The sequence below is a fragment of the Capra hircus genome, chromosome 6 (genome assembly GCF_001704415.2).
Source record: "Capra hircus breed San Clemente chromosome 6, ASM170441v1, whole genome shotgun sequence".
Taxonomy (NCBI): Eukaryota; Metazoa; Chordata; class Mammalia; order Artiodactyla; family Bovidae; genus Capra; species Capra hircus.
Genome location: NC_030813.1, coordinates 81558022 through 81577528, shown reverse-complemented (window position 1 = coordinate 81577528; position 19507 = coordinate 81558022). Strand labels below are relative to the sequence as shown.

General features: G+C 36.3%; 1 protein-coding gene across 5 annotated transcripts in view; it reads left to right on the top strand.

Moving 5' to 3' along the window:
- EPHA5 (EPH receptor A5) overlaps positions 1 to 19507 on the top strand; it is a 411524-nt gene that overhangs the window by 275788 nt on the left and 116229 nt on the right. For all 5 annotated transcript variants that reach the window (XM_018049506.1, XM_018049505.1, XM_018049503.1 and 2 more), the window contains 2 exons: positions 7336 to 7460; positions 16009 to 16168. In XM_018049506.1, coding sequence (XP_017904995.1) covers positions 7336 to 7460; positions 16009 to 16168 — 285 coding nt within the window. The remainder of the gene's footprint in view (positions 1 to 7335; positions 7461 to 16008; positions 16169 to 19507) is intronic.

Genomic DNA, 19507 nt, shown 5'->3' with positions numbered 1-19507 from the left:
TACTCCTTTTCTTATTTGGAACCAGTCTGTTGTTCCATGTCCAGTTGTAACTGTTGCTTCCTGTCCTGCATATAGGTTTCTTGAGAGGCAGGTCAAGTGGTCTGGTATTCTTAGAAGCAATTTGGAATTTTTCCACATATCCATAAGGTGAAACTTAGAATCTATGCAAATTATCTTGTTCTAGTCCACTTTATTTCTCTGGTATTATTGTTCTTCTTTCACTGTGCTGTGCTGTGTTTAATCGCTTAGTCATGTCCAACTCTTTGCAACCCCATGGACTAGCCTGCTAGAATCCCAACTCTATGGGGATTCTCCAGGCAAAAATACAAGTGGGTTGCCATGCCCTCCTCCAGGGGATCTTCCCAATCCAGGTATCGAACCCAGGTCTCTTGCATTGCATTTACTGTCTGAGACACCAGGGAAGCCCTAGTAAGGTAATATTTATGATTTAACATCATCCAGCAAATTTTACAGGCATTAATGCTCTGTGCCATCATTCTCAGTTTGTTCCAGGCTTACTTAATAAAAGGTCAAGTCGATAAAGAATGAACAACAGGTAAGGGAGATAAATGAAATAAATTAAACATGTCCCGATGCTGACAAATCTTGTTACAGTTATTTTAATATACGTATTATCTCTAAAATACTTTGCAGTAGGGTAAGAGTGCTGCAATTTACAATTTTCACATCATCATCATGCCTGAGGAGCTGTCAGTCTCCCTACTTTGATCAGCTTTACCCAAATGATGAAGAGGTCATCTCTTCACTGATCAAGTTATTCTTGAACTACTCTGAGCTGAGAAGTGGTCTCCTCTACTCTTTCCATTCTGAACCATGATTTAAAGGACACTCGTTAGCCTCTGAGACAACCAAGTATGGAAAATAATGGTGTTTATTAAATCAAACAGTCTTTGAAAGCCATATGGTTTATGCTTAACTTTATGGATGTAAGTAAATAACAAAGAATTCCATTTCAGGATGATTATGTCTGTTGATATTTATTTGATAGCTTCACTTTAAAATGGTTATTTATTTTATTGAAGAATGGATTATTTTAAATAAAATGCAAGTTCCCAACTCATAGGATCCTAGTATACACATGTAAGATGAGATAAACTTGGTTTTAAATGATACTTGATGATGTATGTATTTCTCATTCATTCATGCATGTATCCATTCAACAAATATTTCTGAAATATCTATACACCAGTTAATTTTCTGGTGCTGGTAATATAGCAATGAACTATATCAAATTAATCCCTGCCTTCATGGAGCATACATATTAAATGCAGTTTTGAATAGAAAGTTGGCAACACCATCAGTTCTTCAAGTGAAAACTGAAACCTATCTATAAAACTACATCAACTAAAATGAGAATGTCTGCAATGTGGTGAAATGAGTGAAGAACTTTAAAGACAGTTTTTGGATCTTTACTAAAGTATAATGAAACACATATGTAGTGGTAATGGGACAGTGAGTGTAGTTTATGTGATTCATAAAGATACACACTATCGAACAAAGTATATTAAAAAAAAATTCTATTATCTTCCTGAATGTTCTCTTCCTGTTTCTACATCAGTAAATTAGCTGCTTTGCTGCAAACACTATGATGAACTAGGGGGCCTATAGTTTGTTCTTCCTTCTTTCCCTGTATTCTGGATGGTTTGTCCATAGTACCAAAGATGGCATGACTTTCCCTCATGAGGGAATCAATAGGGACTTTGAACTTATTCCAGAATGTGACTGTGAGAACCACCAGTCAGTAAATTTGCTGCTTTGCTGCAAACACTATGATGAACTAGGGGACCTATAGTTTGCTCTTCCTTCATTTCCTGTATTCTGGATGGTTTGTCCACAGTACCGAAGATGGAATGACTTTTCCCTCATGAGGGAATCAAAAGGGACTTTGAACTTATTCCAGAATATGACTGTGAGAACCACCAGTCAAGTAGAGGATTTACATGAAAGTAAATAAATTTCAATTTAAAACTACTTTTAAACAATTTTGGCCTTGTACACACACTTTGTGTTCTGTAGTGTGTATGTGTGCTCAGTCGCTCAGTCCTGTCTGACTCTTTTTGACCCTATGGACTGTAGCCCACCAGGCTCCTCTGTCCATGGAATTTTCCAGGCAACAATACTAGATATAGGTTGCCATTTCCTACTCCAGGGGATCGTTCCAACCCAGGGATTGAACCCGTGTCTTTTGCATCTTCTGCATTGGCAAGAGGATTCTTTATCGCTAGTGCCACTTGAGAAGTCAAGGCAAGATACTGGAGTGGGTTGCCATTTCCTTCTCCAGGGGATCTTCCAGACCCAGGATCAAACTCAGGTCTCCTGCATTTTGGGCAGATTCTTCATCATCTGAGCCAGCAGGGAAGGCCCAAAATGAAAGTTGCTCAGTCGCTCAGTTGTCTCTGACTCTTTGTGAACCCCTGGACTATAGCCCACCAGATCTTCTGTCCATGGAGTCATCGAGGGTAGCCATTTCCTTCTCTAGGGGGATCTTCACAACCCAGATCTCCTGTGTTGGAGACAAGATTATTTACCATCCAAGCCACCAGAGTCCGGAAATTTTATGGAGCTGGACAGAGGGAGGGGACATGTATAAACCTATGACTGATTCTTATTGATGTTTGACAGAAAAACAGCAAAATTCTGTAAAACAATTAGCCTCAATTAAAATATATATTTTTAAAAAAGAATAGAAGATAAAACTGAAATTATACGTTTTCTGAATTTGAACACCACAAAGCCTATGATTAAAAGAATAAAAGTACATATATTATCAAAGTCAATATAACCTATGGGTTTATAAGACACTAGACAGTTACCAGACTTTGCTCTTACAGATAGTTGTTTCTATTTTAATTTTATTGAAAGATATGTCACTTTTAATAGATAAGTTTGCTGATACAATATAATACATAATAAAAAATAAAAGTTTCCTCCGTATTTGATTTTTTACTACCACTCATTTACTCCATACATATTTATTAGACCATCCTCTGTCCATGTGCTGTTAGAGCTAGGATTCAGCAACGAATGAGAATAACAATATCACTGCCCTCATAAAAATTATACTCCACTTGAGAGGATTGAAAAAAGCAAATAGGAATAAGGAAGAATTCATATAGAAATAAGATATGAATATCAGATGGTAGAAGTGCAAGAAATATAAGAAAAATTGTGAAGATCAGAGGATGTGGCAAGATAAGGGGGGCTAAGGGAGAGAGCAAACAGGAAAGGTCTCAGTGAGAAATCCAGAAGAGGGAGTGAGTTCTGGAGTCAGAGCAAGAAGCATCTCTGAATAAGAGGATGCAGATAGAAAATCCTTAGGCAGGAGTGTGTCAGAAGTGCCTGGGGCAGCCAGCCTAGAGAAGGAAATTGCAACCCACTCCAGTATTCTTGCCTGGAGAATTCCATGGAAAGAAGAACTTGGGCTACAGTCCATGGGGTTGGACACAACCGAGCAGCTAACACTATGTAGGAGTGTGTCAGAAGCGCTTGGGGCAACCAGCCTGGGTGGAGCTCCTGAAAAAGTAGCAAGCGGTAGTGAGGTCAAAGAAGATGCAGAGAGCCAGGCCGTACTGATGCTTGTGTGTTTTTTCACATTTGGGTTTTACTCTGCAGTGAGACACAGAGGTGCAGAGGAATGACATGATCTCACTTCCGTTTTTAAATGATGAGCCTCTTCCCATCCCCTTTTTAAACTAGCGTGGAGACCTGCAAATAGTTCTAAACTTTGTTCTTGCTGTCTGTTGCTCAAAATGGTACCTCTGATTTGATTACATTTTCTGAGGAGTGGAAAAGATAGTTAAACATGACAAATTACAGTGCATTATTTTGACTGAATACTGCTGGAAATTAAAATAGAAATACTATGCATCCATAGGTATATGTATATAACATATAGGGCTTCCCTGGTAGCTCAGCAGTGAATAATCTGCCTGCCATTGCACAAGACAGAGGAGACCAGAGTCTGCTGCTTGAGTCGGGAAGATCCCTTTGAGAAGGAAATGGCGACCCACTGCAATATTCTTGTTTGGGAAATACCATGGTCAGAGGGGCCTGATGGGCTGTAGTCCATGGGGTCACAAAGAATTAGACACAACTTAGAGACTAAAACAACAACAACAATATAACATATATATTATTATTTCTTTTTGTTAGCTGCTCAGTCGTGTTTGACTCTTTGTGATCCCATGGACTATATGTGGCCCACCAGGCTCGTCTCTCCATAGAATTCTCAGGCAAGAATACAGGAGTGGGTTGCCATTTACTTATCCAGGGTATCGTCCCAACCCAGGAATCAAATCTGAGTCCTCCTGCATTGCATGAAGATTATTTACCATCTGAGACACAAGGGAAGCCAAACATATATCTATCTATCTATCTATCTATCTATCTATCTATCTATCTAAATTTTAATCTCAGTTCAGTTCAGTTCAGTTCAGTCACTCAGTCATGTCCGACTCTTTGTGACCCCATGAATCACAGCACGCCAGGCCTCCCTGTCCATCACCATCACCCAGAGTTCACTCAGACTCACGTCCATCGAGTCCGTGGTCGTCCTGGGTCGTCCCCTTCTCCTCCTGCCCCCAATTTCTCCCAGCATCAGAGTCTTTTCTGATGAGTCAATTCTTCGCTTGAGGTGTCCAAAGTACTGGAGTTTCAGCTTTAGCATCATTCCTTCCAAAGAAATCCCAGGGTTGATCTCCTTCAGAATGGGCTGGTTGGATCTCCTTGCAGTCCAAGGGACTCTCAAGAGTCTTCTCCAACACCACAGTTCAAACGCATCAATTCTTCGGTGCTCAGCCTTCTTCACAGTCCAACTCTCACATCCATACATGACCACTGGAAAAACCATAGCCTTGACTAGACGGACCTTAGTCGGCAAAGTAATGTCTCTGCTTTTGAATATGCAATCTAGGTTGGTCATAACTTTTCTTCCAAAGAGTAAGCATCTTTTAATTTCATGGCTGCAGTCACCATCTGCAGTGATTTTGGAGCCCCAAAAAATAAAGTCTGACACTGTTTCTACTGTTTCCCCATCTATTTCCCATGAAGTGATGGGACAGGATGCCATGATCTTTGTTTTCTGAATGTTGAGCTTTAAGCCAACTTTTTCACTCTCCTCTTTCACTTTCATCAAGAGGCTTTTTAGCTCCTCTTCACTTTCTGCCATAAGGCTGGTGTCATCTGCATATCTGAGGTTATTGATATTTCTCCCAGCAATCTTGATTCCAGCTTGTGTTTCTTCCAGTCCAGCGTTTCTCATGATGTACTCTGCATAGAAGTTAAATAAGCAGGGTGACAATATACAGCCTTGATATACTCCTTTTCCTATTTGGAACCAGTCTGTTGTTCCATGTCCAGTTCTAACTGTTGCTTCCTGACCTGCATACAGATTTTTCAAGAGGCAGGTCAGGTGTTCTGGTATTCCCATCTCTTTCAGAATTTTCCATAGTTTATTGTAATCCACACAGTCAAAGGCTTTGGCATAGTCAATAAAGCAGAAATAGATGTTTTTCTGGAATTCTCTTGCTTTTTCTATGATCCAGCAGATGTTGGCAATTTGATCTCTGGTTCCTCTGCCTTTTCTAAAACCAGCTTGAACATCAGGGAGTTCACGGTTCACATATTGCTGAAGTCTGGCTTTGAGAATTTTGAGCATTAGTTTACTAGCATGTGAGATGAGTGCAATTGAGCGGTAGTTTGAGCATTCTTTGTCATTGCCTTTCTTTGGAATTAGAATGAAAACTGACCTTTTCCAGTCCTGTGCCACTGCTGAGTTTTCCAAACTTGCTGACATATTGAGTGCAGCACTTTCACAGCATCATCTTTCAGGATTTGAAACAGCTCAACTGGAATTCTATCACCTCCACTAGCTTTGTTTGTAGTGATACTTTGTAAGGCCCACTTGACTTCACATTCCAGGATGTCTGGCTCTAGATTAGTGATCACATCATCATGATTATCTGGGTTGTTAAGATCCTTTTTGTACAGTTCTTCCGTGTATTCTTGCCACCTCTTCTTAATATCTTCTGCTTCTGTTAGGTCCAGACCATTTCTGTCCTATATTGAGCCCATCTTTTCATGAAATGTTCCCATGGTATCTCTAATTTTCTTGAAGAGATCTCTAGTCTTTCCCATTCTGTTCTTTTCCTCTATTTCTTTGCATTGATCGCTGAAGAAGGCTTTCTTATCTCTTCTTGTTATTCTTTGGAACTCTGCATTCAGATGCTTATGTTTTTCACATAAGGCTATACACTACCACAGGGCTATCACATAGTGGTTATACATTACTCACTTTAGCTGACATCTTTTCCATCTTATTACATCTACATTATAAATATATAAAATATGTATTATTTATCTGTCTCTACACTTACATACACTCATGATGGTGTGTGTGTGTATGTATGTATATATATGCCTCCCAGGTGGCACTAGTGGTAAAGAACCTGCGTGCCCATGATAATTTCTTGCTTTGTCTTCTATAAAATCTGAAACCTACAAAAATAAAGGTTATCTACATCCAGAAGATTATGTTAGCACCTCTTTATGGTGTCAAACCCAGAGTCTATGCAAATCTCATCAGATTGATAAAAAAATGGATGCCGAGTCAAATATTCAAATATGTGGGAGTTCAAAATACTCAGAAAGTAGTATTTTTTTTCTATTTTTATCAGATAAATAGTCATTTAATAGACACTGGCAAATAATGATGAGCATCATAAGCAATTGTGATTTGTAATGAAATATTTGAGAAAAATGAATACGAAGGGAAATGCTTCTTTTATTTGCTATTGCTTTGTATATACACGTATTTAAGCATAGTTTTAAGAAAGACCTCCACTATATTTAATATATGAAATTTCAATGATTATAGGACTCATATGACTTAAAAAATAAGAAATTATGAAAGTCTTAATGTTATAAAAATATGGTAATAGGGATAACCATGTATGTGTTAGTGTTATGGAATATGTTATCGAGTCCATGAATTTTAGAAACAGAACAGACATAAGATCATTAAAAACATCTTTATTCTATAAAAAGAAGATATTTTATGTATCTAAAGTTTATAGAGAAAATGTGGACTAAGATTCTGTGTGACTATAATTTTATTATAGAAATTTCTCTCTAGTTGATTTGTATTTTTAAAACACTTCTAAATCTATAAAAACTTGTATATAAACAATAACTGTTTCCAGGTAAAATGCAAAGTTAAGTGTTTGGTATATTATATTACGTTCAAGTGTGCCAATATACATGATAGACAGGTGTAATTTTAAGGCTCTGTTAATCATGCTACTCTCCATTTTTCAGCCCCCTCTCCAGTCACCAATGTGAAAAAGGGGAAGATTGCTAAGAACAGCATCTCCTTGTCTTGGCAAGAGCCAGATCGTCCCAATGGAATCATCCTGGAGTATGAAATCAAATATTTTGAAAAGGTGGGACTAACAATAAAAAATGTCCTTTCTTCCTTTTTCATTTTAATTTTAGCAACTGTAGTTATCCAATTTGTAGAGAAGCATTTTACAACTTTAGGTATAAATCCATGACAGTTGATTTGCAGTCATGATTATGAAGGCCAGACGTTTATAGGGAGTGCTTTATGTGTGTTCTATTGCTGCCAAATAGTTCACGCTGCCGGAATACTGCAATGTAATCTACTATCAGCTTCACTAGGCTTCACAACATTGAAAGATAAAGTCACAGAACATTTTCAAAGTGTCCCAAATGATGAAGCTGTTAACCTTCAGTAGTGACTGCAGTGTACTATAGGGAAAAACACATTCTCATGGCCAGTAACTCTGCATAATACCTATTCTATTTGGAAGTATCAGCAGGTAGCGTGTATATATATATACCTTATAATTTTAGAAAACCTATGACAAAAGTCTAACACTGTAGCATAAAATTTATTTTAAAGTTTGAGGGCATAAAATCGGAAGTATATGCTTCACATTCCTTATAGTTCCTTGATTTCCTTCTTCTTCCCTGAGTTGTTCTTTTGCCATAATAGTTGTTGAAATCTAAAAGCAATAATCATTCCTCTTTCTCTTTTCTGAATCCATGACCAAGTAAACTATTGATAAAGGAATAAACGGGTAGAAACTAAAGATGCACTTATAATTTCTAAAGCTGAGCTGGTGTATTTGGCTTAGATATATTATGTTAGATTAGATTTTCTAACCTCCACTGCCATTTTACAGCAAATTCCCTACATATGAACCTTTAAATTGCAATCATTCGAAGATGTGAATGTGCCCTTGTACGTCAGCTGTTATACTATACTACTGTACTTTTCAAAGTAATAGTACTGTAAGATTAAAATGTTTTATTTTTGTGTTTGTTTTTTTATGTATTATTTGTATGAAAGGCATTATAATCTCATTATGGTACAATACCATGTAGTTGATTTGTGTTAGGTATCTAAGCTAAATTTGTGTGTTAGTCACTCAGTCACGTCTGACTTTGCAACCCCGTGGACTGTAGCCTGCCAGGCTCCTCTATCCTTGGAATTCTCTAGGCAAGAATACTGGAGTGGGTGGCTATTTCCCTCTCCATGGGATCTTCCCTACTCAGGGATCAAACCCAGGTCTCCTGCATTGCAGCAGATTCTTTACTGTGTGAGCCAATGGGGAAACCCTAGGCTAAATTTATTTGACTTAAAAACAAATACAACTTACAAATGGGCTGTCAAAATGGAACTTATTTGTATGTAGGAGACGTACTGTATTGTGATTTTTGTACAGACTAGATCTGAATGACATGCACTATTTAGAACAGCTTGAGTTCTAATAGAACAAGGATAAAAATAGATGAGTATTCAAACCAGACTCTAAGAGGTGGGTTGGAGACCCTGGCACATAATTATATGTCCTATGGAAGCAGGAGTAGAAAAGATTGCTGACATAATGCTGAGAAGCAGATCCCAAAAGGGAAGGAAAGCCACACTTATCCAACTGTTTCTCATAAACTCCCAGAGACATCGCTCCTCTCTTAGGGAAGAATGAAGAGGGTGGAAGTTTAAAAACTCACTTTGCAATACCTAAGAAATTGTCCAAGCTAGGATGCTAGAATTAAGAAGGAGAATAAGTGTTTTCCTTGTACTAATGCTAAAGTATCACGAGATATACTGATCTGTTAATGAAAGTTAAAGTTGGAATTTCACGTATATGATAGATAAACATTATAAGTAAATGCATTGAAGTAGTTCATAGCATTTTTTGCTTCTTTCATCATGGATTCATTATTTTGGATTATCTTTTGTTTCTGTGTAAAGATACAACAGAGAATGAAACATAGAGTTTATGTGGGGTAAGTGGGGCTATCTACATCTTTTTTTCTAGATTTTGGATGTCTCTACAATGTTCATATATTGATTTTATAAATAGTTAAATAACTCAATTATTATTTTGGAAATCATTGTCTAAGAATGACTTATTGATAGCATTAAATGTAACTAAGTAGATTATTAGGGACCATAAATGAAGATATTGATAAGATATTTCAGAAAAAAATATTATCAAATAACATTATTCACCAAGAATGTTCTAAGAAAATACTTTGATACAAAGCAATGTTGTAAATAAAGTGTATAGTGTTTACTGAAAAAAATAGAGTAAATCAAGTAAAATGTTACAACATTACTATACATATACTTCAGTGATTCCTGTTTCTCTGGGAGTCATGGTTCAAACTGAATTGCTGATGCTAGAAGTCTACAAACACATGCTGTATTCAAAAATAATTTGTTAAATTTAGTTTTACATTTCCTTTTTCAAGTTTTTATAAACTTTATTACTGCATACTAATTCAAAGCTAGGCAAATACATGAATTTATGAATTCTTTTGTAAACATTTTAAGTTTCCAGATTTTTATTATAATTAAAGTTGATTTTTTAAATAAATTTGGAGAAGGAAATGGCAACCCGCTCTGGTATTCTTGCCTGGAGAATCCCATCGACAGAGGAGCCTGGTGGGCTACAGTCCACGGGGTCGCAAAGAGTCAGGCACGACTGAGCAACTTCACTTCACTTTCACTTTAAAATAAGTTGAGATTCATACTGACACTTTAGAATAGCTATACACCAAAAAACCCTACATAATTGAATAGGGGTTTCCCTGATAGCTCAGCTGGTAAAGAATCTGCCTGCAATGCAGGAGACCCTGGTTTGTTTCCTGGATCAGGAAAATCCTCTGGAGAAGGCATAGGCTACCCACTCCAATATTCTCGGGCTTCCCTGGTAGCTCCGTTGGTAAAGAATCTGCCCACAATACAGGAGACCTGGGTTTGATCCCTGGGTTGGGAAAATCCCCTAGGGGAGGGAATGGCTACCCATTCCAGTATTCTGGCCTGGAGAATTCCATGGATTGTTATAGTCTATGGGGTTGCATACAGTCCATATACCTGAATATACATATCATAGATGTAATAAAGTTTTTCAGCAGGAACAGTAAACGTTTGACTATTATTTATTTTCCTGCCTGGTTTTTCTTTACCTGAAACAACTATTCATAGCTGAACCTATGAGTTTAGTGGGTTTTGTTTGTTTATCTTTTTTTTGTCTTTAAGGAAATTATCCCCATTTTTTCCCATTACGGGCGACCTTTGATTGTTTTAAAACTTGCTTCTCAGCATATGCATGAGTCTCATATACATGATATTCCTTCAGTTCAGTTCAGTTCAGTTCAGTCACTCAGTCATGTTCGACTCTGCGACCCCATGAATTTCAGCATGCCAGGCCTCCCTGTCCATCACCAGCTCCCGGAGTTCACCCAAACTCATGTCCATCGAGTCGGTGATGCCATCCAGCCATCTCATCCTCTGTCGTACCCTTCTCCTCCTGTCCCTAATCCCTCCCAGCATCAGAGTCTTTTCCAATTATTCAACTTTTTGTATGAGGTGGCCAAAGTATTGGAGTTTCAACTTTAGCATCAGTCTTTCCAAAGAACACCCAGGACTGATCTCCTTTAGAATGGACTTGTTGGATCTCCTTGCAGTCCAAGGGACTCTCAAGAGTCTTGTCCAAAACCACAGTTCAAAAGCATCAATTCTTAGACACTCAGCTTTCTTCACAGTCCAACTCTCACATCCATATATGACCACTGGAAAAACCATAGCCTTCACTAGACGTACCTTTGTCGGCAAAGTAATGTCTCTGCTTTTGAATATGCTATCTAGGTTGGTAATAACTTTCCTTCCAAGGAGTAAGCATCTTTTAATTTCATGGCTGCAGTCACCATCTGCAGTGATTTTGGAGCCCCCCAAAATAAAGTCTGACTCTGTTTCCACTGTTTCACCGTCTATTTCCCATGAAGTGATGGGACCAGATGCCATGATCTTAGTTTTCTGAATGTTGAACTTTAAGAGCAGGGATTTATCTTTTTTTGTTTGTTTGTTTCATTTAAGCTGCTGCTTTCGTTAAAACAAAGAATTATTCAACAGGTGGTAGAGCATAGCCCTTGTCTGTTAATATTTATTCTAATTAATCATATCCATGTTGTGGAAATATTTTTGTTATAGGCCATTTTATGTAATATTTGTTTCAGTAAGATTTGACTTTATGCTTAGTGTTTTATATTTAATGCTGTGTTAATACAGTCTATTATCTGCACAACTCAAAGTAAGAAAAAATTATTTTGGAGAAAAAGATTTCTATTCACATATTCAATAAATGAATAAAAGTCACCTAACCTACCTGCTTTAAAAGCAGCAAAAACCCTTATATATTATTTTGGGGAAGTTATCATTATCTTTTGGTCAGTTTTTACGGAGAAGATATTAATTCCCAAACTGTTGCCAAGTAAAATTTTTGAGCATACCAATAAAATACACAAAAAGTTTTGTTTTTTTAACACTTTCAAAAGGAAAAAAAAAAGGATAATGAGCTTTGATACCATGTATTGAGGTGGGGGTCCTGATAGGTTGCCAGGGCTTATTTTGAATCTTCAGAATGATACCACCATTTTATTGGATGGCTTTTGGCCAGACACAGGTGGCAGAGCTTTCCAGGGCTCACACACTTGCCAGCTGGCATTTCTGCCTATGATTGCCCTGCTCTAATAGAGGTCATTGGGCCTTTCTGTTCCTGCATGGTGATGGGCCCATTGCCACCTCTTAATTAAAGACAGAGGCAAAGGGAAGCTGCCCTTTGGCAGGGTGTTTGCCAGCTGGCTCCTTCTGCAAAGGCTGTCCCCTTGCTGCCTATGAACAATGTTTGCTAAGCAGCTGGGGAACATAGCTCATTTGCTCAGCTGGGACATAAAGGCAGCAAAAGCCACTGCCCCGACCAAGGACTTGACACTTGGTCGCGGGTATTGAAGATGTGTACATAGTTTGTAATATGGTGGAAATTCTGAGTATGATTTAAAGAAGTGGAACAGAAGCAAATTTTAGAAGATACTTAAATGGTTTAAAATGTATATTTCTGGGTTTTGATCCCTTAGTATAAGCTTCACTAAGTCCCTTTGATAACCTACTCAACCAACTCAGAGAGACAGTGTACAGTTAGATCTGTGATGAGAAACCACTGAGATATGCATAATGTTAATAGATAATCAGATGGAATGTTGTATAATTGTGTTCAAGTGACTGCAGATTATACTTTATTTCAAGAAATAGCATTCCAGTTTCCTTGAGTGTTTTTTTTTCTTTTTTGATGAAATTATCAATTTCTATTTTTTTTAATACCTAGAAGTTACAATCATATAAGATTTTTTTTTCTTTTGAGTAGAAGAATTTGCCATCATGTTATAGGGGCAAATAAAAGCTATAATGCTCAGAAGATTGTGCTAGGTGTTGTGTATATTATCTCTATCTCTGTGTCCTCACAAAGCTCTTAATAAATAATTTCATCCTATTCTTAAGAAGAAAAAAACTTAGGTTGCGTTGCATACTCACATTTACACACATACTTTAGTTAATAATGGCTAGAATTCTAACCCTGATATTCCTATGCTTTTTTTCATTGGAAAGAACGTCTTACTTTAATATAAATGTTTGTACTTCATGTAAAATCCTAATTATATCAAATAAAAGAGAATCTTTAGTTTTGTCTAGATTTTTTTCACCAACTCAAATTCCCTTCAAACAAATTACAAATAATAGTGAATATATATTTCTTACTGAATATTTCTGATTCAATCACAGCCAAGTTGTAAGGTATATTATTGAGAAAGTCTTGCCCACTCAGTCACAAACTTGAGTATACCCAGAACATCAGAAACTGCAATAGTTTATAGAAGCTATTTACCCCTTTTTAAAGGAACACATTAAGAAATTGTCTACTTTTTTACTGCTCTACCTCTAGCACATAGAAGAGGTACTAGAGTAGACAAGAGGAGATTTTAAATATTTGTGAGGGAAAATGGCTAACATTACTAGGTAAAGTTTATAGAATTTAATTATCTACTTTAAATTCTTAGCAAAATTGTAAAAAAAAATTCCTAGACACTTTAAAGACTAGGCATTTAAATTGATATGTTCATTAAAAAATAAAGATAAATTGTTTATGTAGAGTAAATCAGAAAAACCCATTTGGATTAGAATTTAAACCATATTTACCTGTAAAGAAATTTAGATATACTTAACCCTAAGAAAATTTTATATGTTTTAATGTATTAAATGAAGAATGGTGAACTACTTTAAGAGAAACATGTTTATACATTGTATGTTTTATTTTTGGTAGCATAGAACTTGGTTAGAAGTTGACTTTGATGTGTCAAATTAGAAAAAAAAATATTATTACAATAAAACTTGTCTTACATGCTTTAACATGCATTATCTGTTTCATCTTTACATCTCTGTTGAGGATATCCAAGTACCAGTTTCGACCCCAATTTTTTTTTCCTGTCAAAAGACCAAATTTATTTATTTTAATTGGACATTAATTACTTTACAATATTGTATTGGTTTTGCCATACATCAACATGAATCTGCCACAGGTATACACGTGTTCCCCATCCTGAACCCCCCTCCCTCGTCCCTCCCTGTACCATCCCTCTGGGTCATCTCAGTGCACCAGCCCCAAGCATCCAGTATCATGCCTCGAACCTGGACTGGCGATTCATTTCATATATGATATTATACATGTTTCAATATCATTCTCCCAAATCATCCCACCCTCTCCCTCTCCCACAGAGTCCAAAAGACTGTTCTATACATTTGTGTCTCTTTTGCTGTCTCGCATACAGGGTTATTACCATCGACCCCAATTTTACAGATAAGGAAATTAAGGATAAAAATAAAAATGGGTTTTTTGTACTTTAACACCTGATTTCAGTGTCCATATTAAAGATACAGCATAGCATGCTGTAAACTTCAAGGGACAATGAGTGTGGTTTGCATTTGTTTTGTGTGTTCATAGATAACATCAAATAATAACCATATTAATATCATCATCCAAATGATAAGTTTGGAGTAGGGAATTCCCAAACTCCCTATTGAATTTGGCATATTCTTCTCAAGAGTACTTGAGAAGTAAATATTTATATATATTCATGTTTTCAATTGTTTTCTCATTTAGAAAAAATAAATCCTTTACATGTTGGTCCCCTTAGATCATTTTTAAAAAATACATTTTTCTGCTTGTAAAGACAAAATTCACTGAAATATTTAGAAAACAATGATCTATAGTAATTAACCAGTTATTGTAACTAAAGATAAATTTTTAAAAAGGAATAAAAATGTTCTAACTATAACCTATCTTTAATCCATCCTATAATATCAATCATAAATGTAATACATTTCCTTCAGGAAAAAACAAGTTTAGCCAAGAATCACACATAAAAATATAAAGGAAGAGAAAGTTCAAAACAGGAACTTTGTTTTAAATCTTTATAGATCTAACATTTTTTATTCAGCATAGTAAACTTCAGAGATAAGGTGTTGGAGAAGACTCTTGAGAGTCCCTTGGACTGCAAGGAGATCCAGCCAATCCATTCTGAAGGAAATCAGTCCTAGGTGTTCTTTGGAAGGAATGATGCTAAAGCTGAAACTCCAATACTTTGGCCACCTCATGCGAAGAGTTGACTCATTGGAAGACTCTGATGCTGGAAGGGATTGGGGGCAGGAGGAGAAGGGGACAACAGAGATGGCTGGATGGCATCACCAACTCAACGGACATGAGTTTAAGTGAATTCCGGGAGCTGGTGATGGACAGGGAGGCCTGGCATGCTGCGATTCATGGGGTAGCAAAGAGTTGGGCACGACTGAGCAACTGAACTGAACTGAACTGATAGATGGTTTGTCTAGAATTTTGTTAATAGTCAAATTAGGAATACTTCCTCTTTGTTTCACTTTCTAGAACTATCTTTCCAGTGATTTTTTCCTTACCTCTTCCATCTCTATTCACTAGTAACCTAGCCCAAGTACATAAAAGTTAAAAACTAGAAAGTTATGTAAAAGGAAAAAAAAAAAAAAAACTTTGCTTATTTGAATTTTTTCTTTAAAATTCAATTTCAACATAGTGAACTGAAATTAAAGTTCTCCAGTGAAGTACTCATTCCTTCTCCCAACACGTGAATATAATTAGAAATCAAATTCACTAAAGATAAAAGATATATGTCTTATCTGACAGTACATCAGACATTGTCTCCTTTCTCTGTAAACAAGCATCATGTTAGATGCACTCTAATAAGTCATTTATGAGAAAAACAAGCACACAATTAGCAATACTAAAATAGAGTCTGCAAAATAGTGTATCTTTAAAAAAATATATTTTTTTAAGTTTACATATCTATTTCTGCTCAGGGCAAGTGGTAGATGGGTGGAAAACACATCCACCATGTTTGAGTTATAGAAAATAGCATTCTGTATAACTAGCACTCCTAGGTTATGTGGGATTTTTTTTCTCTAAAATCATCATATTTACATTAATATCAAATCTGTTAGTTTCTGAATCTTTTTCTCATTTCTGATTCTAAGGTTTGTCATCATTAATAATTCATATGTTGTCTTCTCTTTTATTTTATCTACATGTGTGATCCAAGGACCAAGAGACCAGCTATACAATTATCAAATCTAAAGAGACATCTATAACTGCAGAAGGCTTGAAACCAGCTTCAGTGTATGTCTTCCAAATTCGAGCACGCACGGCAGCAGGCTATGGTGTCTTCAGTCGAAGATTTGAGTTTGAAACCATCCCAGTGTGTAAGTCATTTTAATTACTGTCAACTCATGCCTCTCTAATGGTTACCAGAAAAGAATCAGTGGATCAATACTCTCCCTGGGCATTCTGTCAGTCTCCTGCTTCTCCTCTGTCTCCCAGGCATGACCCCTTTAGGTAGGAAGCATCTGTCATGCTATTATGGTAGGTGAGCGGGTTAACACACGTTGGTCCCCACTCCTCATTGCATTTGGTCTACAGGGAGATGAAACATCAGGGGATGCTTAAGAACTGTTTAAACCTTGCTTTTAAAGACTCTTTCCACTGCTGCCATACTTTATTGAATTATTGCCATTTACTTTTTACTTGTTTTATTGAACTACCTTACTAAGCTTCGTCTTTCTATGAAAATTCCACAGGGAATTTTCTTTAGTATTGAGTTTGGCAAGAAAATGGTGCTTTCAGGAACCAGTCTGATTGTTTAAAAAAATCAAAATCAAAATCTCTGGCAGCACCTCTGAGTGGATGGTCTGGAAATATTTCTGTAAAAACCTTTCTTGTGCTTTTTTTCCCCCATAAAATGGTAAAAATAGCAGAAAGCTTTTTCTTTAAAGTCAAGTAAAATATTTAGATTTACTTGTACTAGAGCACACATTAAAAGCAGACTTAGCAGAAGGCAATAATTTATTATATTTATAGATGAAAGAAAAGACACTACTAAAGTCTTGTTAGGAAGAAAATAACAGAAGCAGTGTGAAATGTCAAATATGTGTAAATGTATATGTTTGAACATATGTAATACACACATATATATATATTTAAAGTCAAGTTATGTAAGAATTAGTGATTGTAAAATCAAGAATATAAGACGCATATTTCCTTCCTCTGAATACCAACGTAATGAGAGCATAGTTATCAGATTTACTTTGAAATGATATTTTTCATTTCATCTGTAATTTAATTCCCTATTGCCATGTAGCATATTTACAGGTTCTTGGTATTAAGACTCAGACACTTTGGAGAGGAGGGAGTACCCATAATTCTTTCTATCACATCTAGAGAGAAGCTTTTTCTCCAACCACAAGAAAATAAGGAGTAGGAAAAAAAAAGATTCTATAAGAAACAGAAAGTAGACTCTTTCAAATGTTAAGGGTATTGAAGATGCCATGTAAAGTAGCACCATACACAGAGTGTAAGTTGCAGCCTAGTACAATTCAGCAGTGGAAAAACTAGAAGAAAGGAAGCAACACAACACATTAAGCTGCAGAGGGAAATAATATGGTCACAAAGCATGAAATGAAAGACCTGTTGTCAGCAAGGGAAATGATGATTAGAAGAATTATTAAATTTAAATTTTTGTAAATCTATATAATACAAATCTTAAGAAAATGAAGATATACTTCTGCTTAAAGCATGTTTAACTGAATTATCTAGAAGATAATTTTTATTACTTTAACAGTAACTTTCTAAATATTGCTTCACTTGATTTTATATAGATTAGGGTCTCATGATAGAAAAAAGATAAATTACTTTATTTCCATTCAAGGACAGTCCCTTGTCTGAAGTTTAACTGACATATTGAAATTTAAACATGTGATACTGTTTAGAAAAGTTTTAAAATATGTTTGACATGAATAGATATAATTAGAAATTTTCCATAATATTGGCAATGAATTAATTATTTACTCTTGTACCTTGAACACTGATCTGGATTTATGAGGAAACATGTGTTACATACTCTCAGTTCAGTTCAGTTTAGCCACTCAGTCGTGTCCGACTCTTTGCGATCCCCTGAATCACAGACCGCCGGGCCTCCCTGTCCATCACCAACTCCCGGAGTTTACCCAAACTCATGTCCATCGAGTCAGTGACTCTGGCCACCCTCAAAGGCCTTGTTTCTATTTATGCTTATGTGGTTTACCAACTCTGGGAACAAAGCCGTAGGGTACATTGTGTTTCACAGTATGCTCTAGTGCTCAGACAACTCTAAAAATGAAAACTGTCACTTTAAAAAATTACAAAATTATATTTAGTTTTAAGAGATTGGCATGTTCAGCAATTAGTTTTTCTTTAGACTATTTGTTAAACTCCTCCTCCTTTTTTTTTGTATAGTAGTTTCCAGGATGCCAATACCCATCAATCTGATCATTGAGACAAAAAATATGAGATCATTTTCCATATAGTTTTACAGAGTCTCGCCTGAAATTGTCTTCTTTTAAATTTTTCCTACATAATCTCTAGAGGGAAAGAAATGTCACACTAATGTTTTTATTACAAAATCAAATTTTAGTGTTTTTATTACTAGATAATGAAACTCTTTTAGGGATGTATTCTGTACTCCCTCTTAACTTTTGTGTAGAATTTTATTTTTACTTGAGTATGTGTATGTGTATATGCAAGCATTTTAAGAATGAATTTTTCTTTGTATCAAGTATCTGTTACATACCAATCCCCTTTGGCCTTCATGTAGAAAGCTGTATACAATTCAGCAAGAATTTGTTGAACCTCTATTATATGTTGGCTTTGCTAGACTCTAGAGAAATTAACATGAGTAATATATGAAACTTCTCTCTAGGGGATAAAAGTACACTCTAATTCTGAAAATTAGAATGTTTGTGTCAAGAACCACTTTAGAATAGTGTGAGTGTGTTCAATCACTCATTCATGTCTGACTCTTTGCAACACCATGGACTGTGGCCCACCAGGCTCCTCTGTCCATGGAATTTTCCAGGCAAGAATACTAGAGCAGGCTGCCATTTACTACTCTGGGGGATCTTCCCAACCCAGGGATCAAACCTGCCTCTCTTTGCTCATTGGCAGGCCATTCTTTATGACTAGTGCCACCTGGGAAGCCTGCCATATAATAGTTCTGTTCATTATTTTTAAAATTGTTATTAACTCCCTACACATCAAAAGATATAGTTAAAATAAAACTTCATTTCGACTTCTATAGCATTTGTGTTATATGCCATTCATTTGACAACTATTTGTGTACTATTTTGTGAAAACACTTCAGTTGTTTTACTGAGGAATTATTTACTTGATATTATAATTTAATTCTTCACATACTAATGTATTATTTCAAAAACAGTCTTCAAATACAACATTGCAGGATTTATGGTATCTTCCCTGGTGTCTCAAACAGTTAAGAATCTGCCTGCAGTATAGGAGACCTGGATTCAATTTCTGAATCAGGAAGATCCCCTGGAGAAGGGAATGGCAACTCATTCCAGTATTCTTGCCTGGAGAATTTCATAGACAGAGGAGGTTGGTAGGCTACAGTCCAGGGGTAGCAAAGTGTCAGACACGACTGAGTGACTTCCCCACATCAGTTCAGTTCAGTCGCTCAGTCATGTCTGACTCCTTGTGACCCCATAAATCAC